Source organism: Indicator indicator, chromosome 1 (genome assembly GCF_027791375.1).
Source record: "Indicator indicator isolate 239-I01 chromosome 1, UM_Iind_1.1, whole genome shotgun sequence".
NCBI lineage: Eukaryota > Metazoa > Chordata > Aves > Piciformes > Indicatoridae > Indicator > Indicator indicator.
In genome coordinates this window covers 22,120,282-22,140,561 of record NC_072010.1, presented here as the reverse complement: position 1 = coordinate 22,140,561, position 20,280 = coordinate 22,120,282, and the positions used below count along the sequence as shown (strand labels likewise).

Genomic DNA, 20,280 nt, shown 5'->3' with positions numbered 1-20,280 from the left:
GGCCCTGTCCAGTGGTGTAAATGAGGACAAAGCATAGCATATTTTCTTAAAATTGATCAGAATCCTCTAAAGACCAATTAATCCCACTATTTGCCATGGCCTGGAGGACACGCTTCTCTCCATTGACAATATAGGAGACTTTAGAGATTATCTCCTGCACACAAATGTCTATATCTGGTGTCTAAAGATGTTTGATGTGGCTCCTCTGAGCCAGTGGCTTCTATTCAAGTTCAGTTTCTAAGTCACTAGAAGTCCCACTGGCCTGCTTGCACCATTCAATACATAACAGGTTTGCAAATCTGGCCAAGTGTCTCTAATATCACTCTCTGAAGATGGCAGGCACCCCCATATCCGTGTTTTCCCAGTGGGTTCTCTGCACACTGTAGGTGCTACCTGCTCTAGACCTCAAACTCTGCATTACTCTATTAAATCTTTTATACTCTGTATTCATTTTCATGTAGTTATACCATACACCACAGAACAGTAGAGGCCATAGGGCATCTCTGGGCACAGTCTAGTGTAGCCTGATGCTCAAAGTAGGGCATATTCTGCCCTGCTCGATGTTAGAGCAGGTCCACTCAGGATCCTGCCATCATGTTTGTACTATCTCCAGTATCTTATGGTGCCTCTGGAGATGTTCTGGTCCAGCCCTGCTGCTCAAAGTTGGGTTCATCAAAGCACATCCACACAAGACCACGTCACCATGTTTGGGATGGAGACCCTGCAACCTCTCTGGGCAACCCATACCAGCACTCAACCACCCTCACAGCATGAATAATTTTGAACAAAATGGTTTTTGGAGGCTCTGCTGGGAGTGAAAGACCACTCGACCACTGCAAGACCAGCAAGGGACTAGAAGGGACATCTAAAGATCTGACCCCACTGCTAGCGCAGGATCACCTAATCACCCAGGAACATGTCCAGATGGGTTTTGAATGCTTCCAGAGATGGAGATTCCGCAATCTCTCTATTCCAGTGCTCTGCCAGCCTCAAAAGTGAACAGTTTTTTTCCTTATGTTTATGCAGAACCGCCTCACCAAGCTGCACAGGATGCTGTTAACAACCATCCGCACCCCCAAAACCTGCACAGAACCGCCTCACCAAGCTGCACAGGATGCTGTTAACAACCATCCGCACCCCCAAAACCTGCACAGAACCGCCTCACCAAGCTGCACAGGATGCTGTTAACAACCATCCGCACCCCCAAAACCTGCACAGAACCGCCTCACCAAGCTGCACAGGATGCTGTTAACAACCATCCGCACCCCCAAAACCTCCTTCAGCAACCTCAAACCTACCGAAAGGTTCATCCCCCGCCAAAAACCGAGTCGGTGGGGGAAGGATCACCTCAGTACGGGGGGGGGGGGGGGGGAGGGGGAAGAGGGGCGGGGAGGACCGGAGTGCGGGCGGACGCCCCCTCCCCGGTCCTCCCCGCCCCTCTTCCCGCACTAGCACTCTCCCGCGCGCGCGCAGCGGGAGGCACCTGCGCAGGCGCGCGCGCACGAGGCGCGGCATCTCCTTCCGCGCGCGCGCTGCTTGGGGGGGTGAGGGGGGGGGGGGACGGGGCGCGCGCACCTGCGCTGCGCCCTCGAGCCCGCCGTGAGGGCGGGCGGTCCCGTTGCTGCCTTAGAAGGGATCACGGCGACCCTCCCCTCACCTTCCTTCTTCCTCCTTCCTCCTTCCTTCCTCCGACCAGCCCGGGGGAAAAGCCCAGGTGACCGCTGCCGGGGAGCGTGTGGGGTGTATGATGGTGGGGGTGGGGGGAGTGTGCGTTGTGTCCGCGTCGAGTTTGTAAGTTCTCCGAGGATATCGCCCCCACTCCCCCGCCCTCCCCCTCCTTCTCCTCCTCCTAGCTCGGGCGGGGTATCCTCACAGGGGGTCGGTGAAGGATATTCCCACCCTCCCTACCTCCCCCATCCTGGCCGCTCCATCCATGACCAAAATAATCCCACTTTGAAATTGCGGGTGCTGGATAACGGGTTTACACCGCCCCACAGTCGGCCCCTACCCCGAATTGCAGCGCTTTTGGGTTGGGGGGTGGTGCTGGTTGGTTTATGGGCTCCTGCCTGCTTGTGCCTTCCTCCATATGCAGGTGAAGGGAACTGCAGTTAGGATCACTCAGCCTCCGTGTGTTGGTCCCTTGGCTGATGATTTCGGGGACTTTTTACTACCTTCCCCTCCTCCGTTTATTTGTTGTTTTGGGTTGGTTTATTTTTATTGTCACATTTATGTAAGAAATGCCTGCCTGCACATGAGATTGGTGTTGCCGTCTAGGGCGTTGCATGCTCTGGGGTTGCTGTATCCGGTGCTGTCTGAACATTAAAAAAAATGTCTTTCCGTTGAAGAAGACAGGGGTTAAAATGAATGAAGATCTGAAGGTTAATTTGAGCTGGCTGCCTCAGGATCATGTAGAAGCCAGCTTTACCGAGAATGCCTCAGCCACAGGCTCCTCCCTGGTTCCTGTCGTAGACCCAGAGCCAGAGCTTTTGGTAAACCCCTGGGACATTGTCTTGTGTACTTCAGGGACCCTTATCTCCTGCGAAAATGCCGTTGTGGTTCTTATCATTTTCCATAACCCCAGTCTTCGTGCCCCTATGTTCCTCCTGATAGGCAGCCTAGCGCTGGCAGATCTCTTAGCGGGCATTGGATTGATCATCAATTTCGTTTTCGCATACCTTCTGCAATCAGAAGCTACGAAACTGGTTACGATTGGACTGATTGTTGCCTCTTTCTCAGCATCTGTCGGCAGCTTGCTGGCTATTACTGTTGATCGTTACCTCTCCCTGTATTACGCTTTGACTTATAATTCAGAGAGGACTGTCACTTTTACCTATGTCATGCTTATATTGCTCTGGGGAGCATCTATCTGTATTGGACTGCTGCCTGTAATGGGCTGGAACTGCCTCAGAGATGAATCCACCTGCAGTGTTATCAGACCACTCACTAAAAATAATGCAGCCGTCCTTTCGGTCTCTTTCTTGCTTATGTTTGCCCTCATGCTGCAGCTCTACATTCAGATCTGTAAAATCGTGATGCGCCATGCCCATCAGATTGCCTTGCAACACCATTTCCTGGCCACTTCCCACTATGTGACCACCCGAAAAGGAGTGTCTACTTTGGCCATTATTTTGGGGACTTTTGCTGCTTGCTGGATGCCTTTTACGCTCTATTCTTTAATAGCAGATTACACTTACCCTTCTATATACACCTATGCCACACTCCTGCCAGCTACCTACAACTCCATCATCAATCCCGTAATATATGCTTTTAGAAACCAGGAGATACAGAAAGCACTTTGGCTCGTCTGCTGTGGCTGTATTCCTTCTAACATGTCTCAGAGAGCAAGATCACCCAGTGATGTCTGATTGGCAGCTAGGAGGACACTCCTTAACACATTACTTTCCAGACATTCTTGCAATCCTGTCTTTGGTTTAGATGCATTCATTAAATGGTGTGTAATGGGTTCATAAAAAAAGCACAGGATGCACAGCCCCAGTGACCAGAATGAATCAAATGGTTTAAGGGCGATTTCCAAAATCAAAATAAGTAGTGTTCTTACAGACTTACAATGTTGCTCAGGGTCTTTCTGTTTTGTTACCCAGACTTTGCCATGTTTGCCATGATTTTACAGTAAATTTGCTAACTAAAATTAGATCGAAACAGCATACTTCCTTTGAGATTGTTGATGTGATTGATTTTAGTCATACTGCATGTTACAATACATTGTCAGGACATTTTTCCCCTCTTCAATTCCTTTTAAAACAAGAAGAAAAAAAAAAAAAGAGCAAAAAGAAAACCCAAGTCATGTTAACTCGTTTATGTATCATCAGAACACTTCAAAATAATGGCCAATTTTACTAATTTATATGGTATTTATTGTTATAGTCTCAGTGCAACCAATTTGCTCTAAGTGAGAAAGTACTTGTGTAGCTTTTTGTTTTACATCTTAGCATGACTTAGCTTGATAATTGTTTTAAAGGTTTGCCCATTTTCCTCAGAGCTATGGCTGGTTGTTAAAACAGAAGATATGTTTTGCCTTCCTGTTCAAAAGTCAGCCATATGTTTTCACTTAGATATGAGACATCAGAGCTCATTATACTATTAATTTTAAAAGGAATTCAGGGGGGAATCTTCAAAATTACTGAAACAATATGGCCTCTTTTGTCTCTGCATTTGTAATAGGTGCAACACTAAGTTTCTCAGACAAGTCTATCTTTTCAGAAGTGTATAAGAAAGTATCTAATAAAATAACCTACAAATGGCTTGCAACACATTTAGCATCTATGTGAAATGGTTCCCTCTAAGTTTCTTACCAAGTCAAGACTACTACCACTTGTTTTCATTGTTCTGCTATACAATTTAAAATACTGACATTTATAAATTCTCAGAGCATATCTAATCTAGTTCAGAATTGTATGCAACGAGAGCTGCAACAAGAGACAGTATTTTCTCATTTTCTGAGAGTTTCATTTGTTACAGATTGTGATTCTTCACACTGTATGGCATGTCAGTTCACTTCATTGTAGAATGATAGTTGCAGAACTTCCTCTCGTGAACGATTATATTTCAAACCGCTTCTAACCTTTTACTGAAGCCACATTAGAATACACTAGAAATAAAACATTGTTTTCTAATTTGAAGTCTTGAATGTCAGGGACAAAAATCTCCCTGGCCAATGTTTTCATGAAACTTAAGGTGTACCCTGATGTCAGTGCACAGGAGTTTATAGTACCATTTCCATTAGTATTGATGGGAGCTGAGTGTGTTACTGCCCTGGCATCAGTAGGCAGATATATTCCTGTACTGTATTGTTGCTTCAGTATCTTCCACTGCGGTTGTTAAAACCCCAACAAACTCAAGTGTAAAAATAGCAATATATACAGTTCAATGAAAAATATACCTGTATAGTATAGATAGTAGAGACAGCTATGTTGCTGGTCTGGATTTTTCCAAATGGAATCTCCTTTTCACATGGACGTTTGGGTTACTGTAGCTTTTTGTGGCGAAGTTCCTGTGATGTTAAGAATCATACGCTTTACACAAAGCTGAATCTCAGATGTGATTGAGTTGTCTGTAAACAAGGCTCTGTAGAGATTTTTATTAGTTTCAGTTGCAATGCTGGGTTCAAATTCTATTACTGACTTGCTTCAACCTTCATAATATTAGGCTCTTACTTTGTTATCTGATTAGTTTAATAATTGCATGGCATGGTCCAGTAGAGCTGTGAACTTGCAGCTCCCATGGCTTCACTGCAATTTACAGATGCTCAGCAGAGTTAGACTGTGGCCCCTGCTCAGTGTAGGATATTGGTGTTCTTTATCTGCTTTTGAATGCTAATGAAACTCTAGTCATTGCATTTTGTTATGAATTTTTGTATAAGAAATAATCACTTCATAAATATCCATGCTATGTATGTGTGCAGTTTTGCAAGTATGCGAAGTGTTGGGAATAAATGGCAGTAAAAGTCATGAGCTGAATAATGCAGAGAGGCTGAATAATGTGGAATGGCACTTTTAAAAGCAAAAAATAAGTTAGTCATGCAAAGTTTACCTCCCCCTTTTTTCACCCATTTGTTCTTCTGTATCAAATTGCTAAAAAGCTTGATGACAATGAGCAGCTACAACTGTGACCAAAATTAATTCCCGAGGGCAACTGTTGTTCTGCTTATGCAGACCTGTTCTCAATAACGTTGTCCTCTCTTCTCACGATGGTTCACCCAATGTCCTTGTCATCTTCCTCACTCCACAGGCTGCTCAAATCCACAGAGGCTCTCCAGAGTGCCAGGGGAGCTGACCTTTTCCATATGCCAGAGCAAAGACATTTGTAATTGGAAGCACCTCTCCTGAGGAGCTGTGCAAGTCAAACGGAGTAAAGAAGGATTAATTATAGAAGTCCCATAAAGCTAGCTCATGGGGATGTGATTTGCCCTCGTTTGAGGGGAAGTGCATGGTTACCTTTCATCACAAACAGATGAGAACATGATTATGCCTCCCAAGCTACTGCTGTGACCTCCAGTGAGGATGCTGTCTCTTCCAGAAATGAGTTCTTAAATTGAGACTGTGCAGCATAGGCCAGAAAATCCCTCTGGAAGTCAATGACATAGGTTAGCCCACAGCCGTCAGACCAAACTTTAACATAGTTTGCAAAACTGGATAGATCCTATGCAACACACACATGAATGAACTCTTGGAAGTGAGGGCAGAGCTGTGAGTACAGAGCAGACAACTTCATGTGCACTAAAGAAGTGCTTGACAGACAGCCACCTTTCAGATCCTGCTGAATTAAGCAATTCTCTGCTGTCACCTCAGAGTTACAGTGTAGGCCCCAGTTCTGTATGGTGAGATGCCAGCAACCATCTGAGGTGCCAAGATTGCTCTGAAACTGGCATAAATCCAGCCAGCTTATAGCATTCTATCATTTTGTTCTCCCATCAGACAACAACTGTGTGTAAGACCAGGGGTGTTAGATTTACAGTGAAGTATCTTTCATGTTTCCATCATAATGGCAAAAGACTTTTTTTTCTTAATGTGGAATTTAAAGAATTGAAGTAGTTGTTTGTTTGTTTGTTTGTTTGTTTTCTCTTAACACACTTGACCTAAAGTTAGTAACAGGGGGTATCATTATGGACAAAACTTACTGTAGTCAGTTTTATCCTATATTCATCCTCAAAGCTTGGGAGATGATTTTCTTAATTATCTGGTTTTGTTGTTTTTTTTTTAACCATTTCTCCTACCAGTAAGATTTCAGCAATAAGGGGAAACATGTTTTTAGCACAAAAGCAATAAAATCTTTCATGTTGTGTGTACTATAAACTGCTGAGTAAACTTGGAGCAATAGAGAGGAAGCAATATATTCTTAGACAAAAAGTAGTAACTTGCATAAGGACTTTAAGCAGAAGTCTTCCTTTGATAAGCAGTTGTTATCGGGCTGATATGGAACATTATTTCTGATTGGTTTGGGTTACAATTGCTGAGATTTTGAAGAGTTACTTGGCAATAACTTTTTCCCTTTTTTCAGTTTGGCATTCAGTTGTGCAGCATTCTATGGATAAGTTAGTTGTATTCAGGATTTCTGACTAACTACCTGAAAGGAGGGTATAGAGCGGTGGGGGTTGGTCTCTTCTCCCTAGTATCAGGTGAAAGGATGAAAGGAAATGGCCTGAAATTGTGCCAGGGAAGGTTTGGTTATTAGGAAAAATTTCATTACTGAAAGAGTGGTCAGGCATTGGAATAGGTTGCCCAGGGAGGTGGTGGAGTCACCATCTCTGGAGGTATTCCAGAAATATGTCGACATGGCACTTTGGTGCATGGTTTAATGGCCACTGGACATGGTTTAATGGTCTTACGGTGATAGTTGGAGTCAATGATCTTAGAAGTCTTTTCCCACCAAAACAATTCTATGAATAGCGAGAACACCCTTAACCAAACAAAAACTGAGAATATCTGAATTTGTCATGCCCATCAAGGTATATATGATGAATGGTGCTGGCCCATTCTGAAGACAGCTTGGCTTTTAACAGCTCAAGATCATGGTGTCATTGAAGAAAACTCTTACCAATAGCCAGGGTATTTTGAAGCAAGCTGAAAGGCCTACAATTGCTGATGTATCTTTCTACCGTTGATACTCAGTGGCAAAAGGAGCTGTGTCCATTCTTTGTGTTCAGAGACCAGCCTTGAGGGATCTTGGAATCCCTAAAACTCCGTTCATGGACAGCAGTGAATTTTGGCTTAGACCATCAGCTGTTCTGTCCCCAAAGAGTTAGTTTTCTGCTGCTGCATTTTCTTAGGATTCATTTCTCAAAAGTGATTTGAAATTAGGGTAAAATTCTACAAATCAAGCCTCTTTAACATAACTAGACACTCATTACTTTTTTTTTTCTCCAAAAAAGCACCGTTCAGTACTGCATTTTCAAATTGTTGGCCCTTATTTTGTGGAGAAGAGTATGTATGGTCTGGATTTTGTGTGTACAATAAAGAAAAATAGAGTTGTCACTATTCTAAAAAACACCTGCTATTCTGTCACGTTATCTGAGCTACTAAATGGTTCCAATTTGGTGCCAACTCTGGCAACTTTCTAGGAAATCCTAAATACCCACAAACCAGTATAAAAGCTTTGTAGCAGGAATAAGAACACTATTTCTGTAAACCAGCTGTAGACTGATGAAGGTCTAGGTGCATAAATACAGCACCAGAAAAAGGTGAACAACATTTCTTTAAATTGTAATGCTGCAAGACAGTATTAGATAGACTCACTAGATACGGATCCTATGTTGTAAGAACTTAAGAATGTTTTTAAGTGCTATTGGCCAACTTTTAAGGAAAGAGTGTCATAGTGTTGTACTTTTTGAGGGGGATCTGTGAAAGAATTAAGGATGATGTTGAATATCTACATGTAAACTCACCACATCTCTGTGGGAATGGGTCAGAGAATCATTTTAAGGGTTTACTTGCCTCCCTTTCAGAGCAGCTGGTTCTAGAACAAGAGCAGTTTGATAACTTCACTGATAAACTTTAAAAAACTGCAATGTTCACAGGCTTAGAATATTGCACACTTAGGGTATTGTATATCAGCAAGAAGCCCTGTAACTTGATTGGTATTAGGAAACAGCATGTGAAATGCTTCCAAAAGTATGTCAGATTTGGTGCTTAACAAACAAAAAAGGCCAGTTCAGATAACAGTGCATTATTGTAATTGGGAAACACAATTTTAAATAATATTTCAACTCCCTGATTTTTTTTCCTGATTATTGAATGCCATTATATAAGATGGTGGTTAACCCTCACTTTCAGTGACACATTTTGTTTGACTTAGTAGTAGTCCAAAGATGTGCAATAAATAAAAAATAAGATATCTCAGTCTGTACTTATGTAGAGGGGACTAAAAGGGAGGCATGTGATTTGTATGCCACAAATAAGCAATTGTACAGGGAAGATAAATTAGGTATGCCTGTCTACCCCATCTGTCAGTGAAAGAATGGTGGGACTCCCAGTAAACTTGAAAGTTCTCATATCTGGAAACACTTTCTTGGTACAAAAGGAAATTACCCCATAAAACTGGGTGCTCCTGGCTTCTTCAGACCAAGAATTTGCAATTCCTTTTAATATATCAGAAATCTGGATGAACTGCAAGGAGGTCTACTTTCATGCCATGTGTATGATGAACAATGAGAGGATGGAAGTCTTTGCGGCTTGGTGAATCAGCCAGGTACGCAGTGCTTGAGCATGGATAGGAGGTATGCTTGAATAAACGCATGTGAGAAGGTTGTTTGGAACTGTCCATTTTGAAGTGTAATCGACCTACACAGTGCAGCTGAGAGGGGCTCTGGGGCTGCCTTTGTTATGAGTACTCCGTAGTGCAGCATTCCTATGTCCTTGAGGCTGGCAGTATTGCTGTTCCTGTTGAATGGTGCCCAGAGAACAGGGAAGAGGAAATAGGATCAGAAGTGAGGTCCTCCTTCCTTGAAAATGTGACCTTGTATGTTTTTTTCAGACTATTTTACAGTAAGTCATTATGTATTTCTATTTCTTCTGAGAAGCAGCTGAGTCTGTAACTTTTCAGTAACTGTTTCTTTGGAAGCACTTTGCACTGAAAAACTTGGGCTAGTCCATGCTGTGGTGTGTTCACAAAAATTACTGTGATCTTGTAAGCTAGACAAAAAGAAGAAATGGTTGCAAATCTCACTGTGTTATAGAAACAACTTGTAGAAGAGAAGGGAAAAAACCTGAATGTAGGTTAGGTGAAATCATGTTACAATTAACTAATTCATCACTACTGTGATGCAAACCAGTTCAGTGCCATTGAAAGGATAAGAGGAGATTTTCCAGTGGAGGTTCTTGGCAAATGGGTTGACAGAGTAAAACTCATTTTAGAACAAAAGCCAGTTGAACTTGCCACCCAAACTCCTTGAACTGGCTTTTAAGGAAATTGTTCCCACCTTTTGTTTTGCAGTCTACTACATATGTAAATGCAATTCATAGAAACTTCCTGACATGTAGATATTTAACTGGAAAAGACAGTATTGTGGGTTTCCCCATCCCAGGTTGGGGGGAAGACTTTTATGCCCCAGAACTAGTGAAATTATTTATTTATCTGATATCTCTAAGTAAAACATACCTTTCTAAAAAGCACAGAATACTTAAAGATATTTACTGCACATTTAGGAGCTTCATTAAATTACTGGTGTAGAGTAATTCAGCTGATAGCCATGGGATTACAAGAGGCTTTTTTTTTTTTTTTCTTTTGGTTGGTTGGGGTGTTTTTTCCTAGTCTTTTTTTTTTTTTTTTTTTTTGCTCCAAGACAAACATTCATTTATGGTTGGACTTGCTCTTAAAGGTCTTTTCCAACTTAAATGATTCTAAGAACTTGACTTTCATAAGTGCAGTTCTCCTTTTACAAAAACTTTTTAATAGTTTGTTAAAACACTTGCAAATTTACCAGCAGCACTTCTTCATTGAAAAACATTTGCCTTACATTGGAAATGTACCTGATTTACCTGTGAAGGGATGGGGAGAAAGGAAATTAAATGCTTTCTTTACACTGGTGATGTTCTTTTTTTCTCAAACAATTTGATCCTAGCCATTTGATCTACAATAATGTCTGAGCACAGGCTGGTCCCAGTTTCTCAGGGGAAAAGAAAACTAATACTGACTTCACCTGCTGAAGACTGCATCCTACAAGGATTTACCTTAGAAAATGGAGGGACCTTCCACTTTTAAGGAATAGGTGACAGCAATTTTATTTGTTTGGTTTTGGTAGGGATAAACTAATTCTTAAAAGGAAATACCTATTTTTAGGTTTAATTTAAGGAATTGAAGTACTAGTTATATTACATGCTGAGTGGAGAAACAGTTTCTGAGAGTACTTTGGTATGCCATTAACTTAATTATATAAGCTATCATACTTAGATAGCATAATTACATACTTAAATATAATTATTATTATTTTTTAATTTACTTTTCTGTATGTGCATGATGCTAGATATTATGCTCTATACCTTCACAGTTGTAATGGTCAAACCATAACCTCTTTGCCAAGATAGTTCTATATGATTAAAGAAAAACATTGCCAAGGTTGTGTGAATGTTGCAAACACTGAAAGATTCACTGGTCAGTAATTGTTATTTCAACAGACTTAAGACAATCCAGAGGATTTGGAAGGAAGGTGAGTTCTCATGTCTTTAATTTGGGCAAATCCTACAGCCAGCTTTGGGGTTACAGGAATGTCCTACATGTGACCATATAACAGAGGGTACAAGAAGGGTATTTCTCACTAACGTGAGCCTATATAGCAATTATATGTTCCTGCACATGCTATTCTATCTTTCATGGGTGCTTTGGTAGCAGGACTGCATAGGCATCATGAGACTAAACCAGCAACAGAACAAGAGGACACAGTCTCAAGCTGTGTAGGGGGAAGTTTAGGCTTGATCTTAGAAGTTCTTCACAGAAATAGTGATTGCCCATTGGAATGGACTGCCCAGGGGTGTGGTAGGGTCGATGTCCCTGGAGGTGTTTAAGAAAAGACTGGATGAGGCACTTAATGCCATAGGCTGGTTGATTAGTTAGGATTAGGTGATCGGTTGAACTTGATGATCTTGGAGGTCTCTTCCAACCTGGTTGATTCTGTAAACAGCAGTCTGTGCAGTTGTGTGACACAGATGTGCGTTTTGCACTGGCTGATGCTAACCTGGGGAATGTTACAGTATTTAAAAAGCCTTATACATTTATTTTTAAAGGACACAAAATACACACATGCTTCAAGGACATTCTGGGAAAAGGGACTAGGACCTATAAGTTTAGAGCCAAGGTATGGAGTTCTTAATGCATTAATTACTTATGGTCTCTGTAGACTTTTCCTTCAGTGTTTGTTAAGATGAAACCCATCAAAATAATCAGGAATTCATCTTCCTCTGCTTTCATGGAAGAGATATTTTAAATACACAAATGAAAGCAGCATGACTTGTCCTTCAAAAATTGAGATGCCTAAACCTTGAAAGGGATGTACTATTGTGTCCCCATGGAGTTTGGAGCATTGTGCGCCATCCATGGGCTTTTGTTTTGTTGCTCTTTGGTTGCCATCTGGCAATGTGGACCCTTAGTATGAGCAATACTGAGTCCCTCTTGTGATGCATCTGCCCCAGAGGGCTCAAGAGAAAAAGCACAGAGGTGAGGCATTTGTACAGTGTTGATCACAGGGCCAAAGCACGCTGAGTTTGGAATGGCGCTCTGCTCTCAGCAGAAAGTTTTCTGAAGACATGATAGAAAACAGAATTCTTCAGTGACACTCCAACCAAATTTCAGCTCCATTCTTTTGTGTTTTTTTTCAATGTAAGCAGAGACTTCCTGTAGTCTGAGAGTAACTCATTGCTGGGAGTTCGCACACTCCAGCAGCTGCTGCTACAGAGCAGAGTGGCTGAATGTACAGTAATCTGCTTTTGAACTCATTCTTATCCCACAGGTTGAAATATATAGGAGGAGAAGGCAGTGTGGTTTTCCAGAATGTACGTGTGATTTGTGCCAAAAGTGCGGAATGGGTATTGCAGCTGAAGAGGCAGGTAAATTGCCTAAATTGCATATACAGTGAAATACTTGGGCAGTCTCTAGGGTTACTTGTCTGTGCTCAGATACATTTTATGTTGAAGCTGATAGCAGTTCTTTGTGTGTATAGAAGAGGAAAAGAATGTGGACTTTCTTTTGGGCTTCAGCCAGAGACCTCCAAGAAAAAATGGGCATTCTTATTTTTGTTGTCATTTCTAGAAAGAGCCACACTGGACATCTATCCATTTTGAATGTCTACATCTTTTTACTCTTTAGGGCTAAAATTTACAGTCCTGCCATTATTTGTTTGGTCTAAGCTTTACTGTCAGAGCCAAAACCTACAAAAGTTGATTGTAAATGTGTTTACAAATGAAAAGACATTTCATAGGAGAAAATGTATTTAACTGTGCCTGTGAAATAAAGCTGTAAAACTCTGTACTTCTGGACATGAAATCTGGAGCACACTGGGCTAATAGAACCACTCATAGTTTTCTAGACTTACTGACTAGACGCTTACCATTTTTATTGCCAAATGCAATTAAAAATAACCTGTAGTTTGCCATGCTCATCTCATGAAATTCTCAGAGAGAATTTTTCCTAGGAAGCATCACACGGTTCTCATGAATTCCTGATAGCACTGACTTCAGTGTGATTCCATGCTGAATTCTAACAGCTTTAGCAAAAGCAGCTGCATGGGGGTAGTTCTCATGCTATGCATCTCATTGGGAGCCAAATGGCTTTACACCACTAATCTAAATTCTGCATGTTGCGCTTTTCATATGAGAACCAATTACTGGTTTAGTACCTAAAGGCCTGTGGTTATTTCTTATACTAATTTAGGGCTAGGGTTTTTTTTTCACTTAAATGTTGTTGAAATTTGAACCATAGCTTGCCAGTATGTGGAGTAATTTTAAAAGGAAGTGGAACATCTTTGCCTCAATTTCCCTTACGATTGAAGCTTCAGATTGCAACTACAGAGCTTCTTGTTGTATACAAGATAGTAATTTAATGCACTTTATTTTAAAAAAGGCACAAATTACTTTGTTTATAAAATGTTACAATTGCACTATGCTGTAAGAATTGGTTACTAAATATAAACTGTACAGTTTTGTAGTCAACATTGTGTTTAGTCATAAATGATTGAAACAATTACACGTTTCAGTTAAATGTTAATTTTATATGTGGTATATGTAACCATAAATAAATCTTCCTTTCTAAAAAAAGAATTGTGGTATGTTTAATTTAATTGAATTTCATGTTCTGTTTCAAATAACAAAACAATATTCTTTCTAAAAATATTAATATGTTCCAGTACAAAGAGATGGCAGGTGACCCTATCTAAATTTGGGGGGTTAAACTCAGATGTGCAAACTTCATTTGAACTTCTGTAGATCCCCTGCATCCACTGACAATGCAGAAGGAAGTAACAAACACCACAATTTGGTACAGAAAGATTGAAGGATAAGCTAACAGGAATTCTTGAATGTAGAGTTGTAAATAAAAGCAAGAGTGCCCTGCCAACGCTACTTTTCTTACCTAAGTTAATTTACTTCTCTTCTGATACACTGCCATTTATTGTCATATATAAGCTCAGTTTTGGGGAACAAAACTCAATATGGATGTGAAAGAGGGTCTGCACTGGGTCTTACAAATTGGGCACAAATACTTGATATCTGAACTGGCTGAGGTAAGAGTTGAAACTATATTAACTGGGATTTTTTTGTTTGTTTGTTTGTTTTGTTAAGGAGTTTGGTCCTTATCCTCCAATCAAATCAAGTAACTGCAAAATCAGAGAGGTGGTCAAAGTTCCGTTTTTCCAATTTGACTGTTATAGGCAGACCGAAAGAAAATGGTGGAATCTCTCATTTTCCAATTTTTTTTTTAAATACGTATTTTCACTCTTATGGATTGTTTTCTTGTATACCCAACTTACTTTTCAAGCACGTAAATTAAGGGAATGAGCTACATCTCTAACCATGACATTGACTCTTATGTACTTTTTAGCTAGTGAAAATATGACTGGAGAGAAATTGACTGGTGACTGACAGATATGCAGGTAAGTAATGAAGAGTGAGGCTGCTTCCTTTATACTACACAGGACTGCAGTCCTGCAACTCAGGTGTATCCTGGAGGAAATCTTAGAGGTGTTTACTTCTACCAGATATAGCTGTCCTCTCCACCTCTCCCCTCAGACTTTCAGGCACCAGCTAACTTAGTCTAGGGAAGAAATTGGTACACCATGATGCGGGGGTAGCATCCCATTTGGTCTCTCTGCTGTTCAACTACAGTCAAAAGGACTGCACCACAATGGTGATCAGGATGTATTTGATGTAATGGTTTTTGCTTAACTAAACATGAGCTTCAGTTATGCAGTATAGACTCTTGGGAGCTATCAGCCATCCAATATACTAAACTGGAAAATGAATTAAAATTAATGGGTGAAAAACAACAGAGTGAGAGGAAATAAGTGTTTCACCTGACAGAGAAGCCAATATTGAAATCATGTGGACAGGGCTATTTGGGGAGCTTGCTGGGATTAATTCCTGAAGCCTGAATTAGGACAATAAAGCTGTTCTGACAATATAATGTGCGTTCAATCTGCTTCTGCAGTCAGGAGGAACAGGAATAAGCCAGAAGTAGCAAGGACAGATGGTTTAAGCATCTCAGTGTTGCTGTGTTGGTGCCCCTTCCACACCTGACAGTATCAGCATCAGTCTAACTGCTTCCTAACAGTCTCAGTGGGGAATATCATTAAGAGAGCAAAATGGCTGACCATATTAATAATAGTGTGGTAAAATAGTGTAGTAAAAACCTGCCAAAACTTAATGGTACTCAGCCAGAATTGTAAAGGAATTCCTAGTAAAGTGTTGAGTATTGATGCCATTACAGAACTGGTAGGTATCTTGGCTGCATTTTTGTTCAGTGCAGGTAAGATGCAGTATCACAAAATCAGGAAACAGCAATGTTACTGAAAGAATCTTTTGGATTAACTGGGAACTTCAGGCATTGGCCATGCTTGGGCCACCCAGTAACAACTGCTTTGTGGCCCCTGCAAAATGTTTAGCACTATGGCTGAATATTAGCTATGTCAACTAAGTCTGGAACTAAGCCAATGGATAACAGCAGAAATTTTAATAATGGATATGCAACAGAAAACTTCTGTAGCCAATAATAAACAGTCAGTGTATTTACACGGATGAAATAATTGAAAGCTGGCAGGACATTAATTTCCATGCTACAGTAAGCAGAAGTTTCTTTGTGTGAGGCCCACAGTGGAAGTTAAAAATTGTAGTCCAGTGTTAATCTTTGGTTCAAGGAGGCTTGACTGCAGATTTCTAGGTGTACGTCTCTTCTTATGTTCTGCTTTTAAATGTCTGCAGGTCACATTAGAAATGAGTTGCTGGGTTAGGTGTATATTTGGAGACAGCATAGTGTATCTTGCTTTCTTAATTATTATGAATTATTTATAGCAGGATATCAGAGTGTCTACAACCTCAGGACTGTCTTATAGTGTGAATCTTTGATGTCTGTGCAGAGTGTGAGGTCTGTGCATGTAAGTATTTTACTTTCATCATGGAAAACTCTATAGGAAATATCATCAATCTGGCACATATGACAAAAACAATTCCATTTGCAGGTGCTCAGGCTTTTTAAAAATCTCCATATATACCTTTTAAAGTTATTTTGAAATAAGCTAGGATCATATGGATCTGAATTTTTTTCTAGATCTGCATTTATTTAGCAGCTCCAACCTAACTTTTTTCTGTATGTTTGTTAGGTTTTGGGTTGTTTTTTTGTTTGGTTGGTGGTTGATGTTGGTGTGGTGGTGGTGGTGGTTTGTTTTTGTTTAGTATCATCCTTGCAACAGAAATGCTCCCCAGATTTGTGTCTCTAATGCTCCCCAGATTTGTGTCTCTTTGCATTCCTCTGACTTGCAAGCCTGGTGCTATACAGTATGTTACAACTAACACTAGGTTATCCCATGTAAATCAGCTCTTGAGCATCTTCTGCTTGCAGATTTTATCTGAATTTTGTTCTTTCATGCCTGCTAAAGGGTTTCATCCTCTTATTTTGAGGTAATTGTAAAGATGGTGGCCTTTCAATGCAGGGCATTCTTTATTTCACAACAGAAGTTATTTTAATGTACCAGGAAACCGTCTTCCCACCAGTGGCTTAGTAGAGCTGGTTTCATCTTCATTTTTTATCATGATATATGGGGGTTAAATGATGCTTGACAGAGAGCCTATATAGATATGTTCTAAGATGCATTGAGTTTCCCATCATTATCATTTTGAGCTGTCAAGCTCAAAAGCATCTTCTTACAGTTTCCAGAACAAGGATCATTGCACTCCAAATCATTCAGCTTACAAGAGCAATGCAGAGCATGTGGCAAGCTAAGGTGGGAGAGAGCCCTTATAGCTCCAGTTCAAGGGACTAGGCAGGATCTAATTTGGAGTGAGAAGATTCCAAAAACTCAAACCTAAGGATTCCCTTTCTCCACTGGGTGTTCTTACACTTTTACCTTCACAAGAGGAATAACAAAGAGTGGGGACTGGCATTCACGTTCGTCCTGTTTTGTATGCCATACATTGCTGCAGTCTCCAGTTCCCATTTAGCTTCTTCCAAGAGCTGTCCTTTCTCAGTGGTGCCACTGGCAGTGCAGTGTAAGGACACCCATGGCAATTACTGTTAGCCAAACCATGCATCTCAACGGAAAAGTATTTCCTAGGATCCAAACAGATCAGATAGGTAGATCCATGGCTCTTGAAAGAGAAAAGCAAGGGCAAGCTTCCATTTCACTCCTGCTGACCAACAGGCAGGGGACTATTGTAGAGGAGGTGCTGGTCCCTTTATGGCCTCCAAGCTCTCCCTTAGCTCTGCAGACAGACCTATGCTGAGGCCATGCCATTCAGCAGCAGCTTGTTTCATCCTTTATGCTTTGGCCCTTTCTGCAGCTTCTTTGTGTGTTGAAATGAACTCCAGGATTTATTGTCAGTGCTAGATTGCAATCCCTTTAGAGAGGTTTCTATGAGAACTAATAGAGCACCTCTTGGGTTGATTGTTGTTTTTTAATTAGCCTATTTTAGGGTCTCTGAAGTTCAGTATGCTGAGATAGGTTTGGATTTGGGGTTTCCCCTTCTTGTAGGAAGAAGTCACAGAAACGTATCCTGACTCCTTAATGCTTGAACTGTTTCATTCGTTGTGCCCTTCCCGGATGGTGCTTGTTGCCTTCTTTCCAGCTGCAGCTTGTGTAAGACATTCACAGAAACACAGTCAGCTCTGCCTGTAGATGTGTCTGGTCTTAGCACTGCAAATGCCTGTGTCTGCCATCAGAGTAGTTCAGGCTGCCTCAGTTTCAGCAGCTGCACCTCAGTTCTGAAACTGCTCTCACAAGCTGCCCCCTTACCCAGAAGCAGCAGCAGCCTTCTTCAGGTGGCAACAGTGACCTACCTCTGCACCCCACAGAGCATTTGCTAAAATTGGTAGTTTCTGCTGGCAGAAGGGGAGTCTGAGAGCATTCCCAGGGTGCTCTTTGCAGCTGTGGTAGTCACCACATCCCTGGGGTTGAGTAGAGTGTGAGGGGCAGGTAGCAACAAGTGCTGATGAGAGAGGATGATTTTCCTTCCCTTGTGTTACCAAGTTGCAGGCAGGTGCACAAATAGACTTTTACCTGTCCAGAATATGTTTGCTGCTCAGACACCCCTGGTGCATCTCCTAGAGGGAAGAGTCACCAGGCTAGATGGGTATGTGTCATAAGCCAGCTTGTCCTGTGCATGTGCAGCTAAGGCTGTGCTGGTAGGAGTATCTACACAGCAGACCCACAGCAGCTTTTTGGTTTCCAGCTTCTATCAATCCAGTGTTCTCTCTGCATCTACACTTAATTTGTTTTACTAGGCAATGTGATATTCTTGTTAAGAGACAAGGTGAAGCAGCCATCAGAGCCTTGTAGTTTCCCTTATTCTCATCAGTGCTTTTCTGTTTCTACTGGATTCTATTAGAGGCTGTTTTAATGAGCACTCATTAAACACATGCATCTCTCTCTCCAGAGATCTAAAGCAGTGGAATTTCCATCTTTTCTGCTGCTTCACAAAATGATGCAGCGCTTTGTTTCAGTCAAGTTAAAAACAGAACTAAATGCTGCTCTGTGTCCCTTTCAATTATCGCACCTTCGGCAGTCATTTGCAAGAAAAAAAAAAAGAGTCTAGCTTTCTCCTCTGCTTAGAAGTTGTTTTCACACCATTCAAATGACAGCTTAAGTGCATGAGAAAGGACTTCCCTAAGCACAGGTCTTTCCCCTATGTCAAAATATCAGCGGATTCCATATTAAACATCAGGTACATCTGGGCTGCAGCCGTAGGTGGCTTTCCCTGCGGATAGCTTGTGTGGTATTATACCACTGCAGCGAGCTCTTCCCTTTGGAAAACTCTTCTGAGACAAAAGTCAGCAGGACTCTGATGCCTGCAGTGGAAACCGGCATCAAAAATCCCGAACAGCATTTAAGTACCTGCAAAGATGTCGGTATGCATGGAAGGGTGGGGCAGTGTATAGAATAATTCAGGCCCTTTTATGATAAAGTAGCAGTATTGTTTTCAGAGAGAGAGAAGCCGTGCCAAACGTGTAAAGCACTTCACAGCAGACGCCAATGCAAGCAGAAAGAGGTCATAGAAAGCACGCAGCAAATACAAGTATCTGCTGCTCTTCCTTCTTGCTTCCCTAAGTAAGTGCTTGCTGTGAGAATACTGCAGATAAGACAGTATTCTCTGTCACCGTGCATTTGCAGGATTAATGCCTACAAGAGATTGTCACAGTGAATTTAACATCTACTTAAATGTTTTGAACAATTTCCACTCTGCAAAAAAAAAAAACAAAACAAACAAAAAAAAACCTAGGCTCCATCACATTACCTCTGTGTCTCCCTGTCACTAGCTTGTATCATCTGGAAGAGTACGCCACCACGTAGTTGTAAAGCTTAATATAAAATTACCGTGTTGACAAGCTTAGAGTGTAAAATAGGCTGGCATCAGCCTCCTGGTGATGCAGAAGCAAATAGCAGTGTTTTTTAAAAAAAAGAGTTGGTAGCTTGAAAGGCTTCTAGTAATAGGGGAAGGGTACAGACACTTTACAAATTCTTTGAAGCTTTGGCCACTCTGAACCACCTCCCCTTGTGCTCCATAGATATGTCTCCAGTGTGAATCAGTGACAAATCCAAGGGGAGAGGCAGCAGCTGAGGATTTCTGGTCAGTGGACCAGGTGAAAGGCTATAAGAAGCCTAAGGTTTACTTGACCCATTAAAAATTACAAAAAGCCTCATCTCCAGTAAGGTTTTACCAGACACTTACTAACACAGATAAAGAATGGCGAAGACAAAACCCAAGTGGTGTTTTGCAATCAGCATTTATTGGTTCAACTGCAGCAGAGGTACAATTTCCTGCAGAAAGGTCACAGGCAATTTGCAGCTTTGTGAGTCAAATGATCCTTCAAACTCCAGTTAAAAACCACCTAGCAGCTGTGTAAAGCACTGTAATTGCCCCTGGGTTGCGGCAGCTGACTAGAAGAACCAGAAGGAGAAACAAAATCCTGCCCAGGAGAGATGACGGGTTTGTTGCTGATGGTAAAACCAGAGCAAATGGTTAAGTAGAAGAGCAGGACTGTGCTCTGCGTGTGTAGCATCACAGCTAGGATATGGTGTTTCTGAAATCGATGGGGCAATGCATTACGTGAGGGTTGGTCCTTTCTGCACCA

General features: G+C 41.4%; 1 protein-coding gene across 1 annotated transcript; it reads left to right on the top strand.

Annotated features, from left to right (window-relative positions):
- Positions 1-2,360: 2,360 nt before the first annotated feature.
- Positions 2,361-3,365, top strand: GPR12 (G protein-coupled receptor 12). Its single transcript, XM_054386163.1, has one exon. The coding sequence runs from the start codon at positions 2,361-2,363 to the stop codon at positions 3,363-3,365; it is 1,005 nt and encodes a 334-aa protein (XP_054242138.1).
- The last annotated feature ends 16,915 nt before the right edge of the window (positions 3,366-20,280 follow it).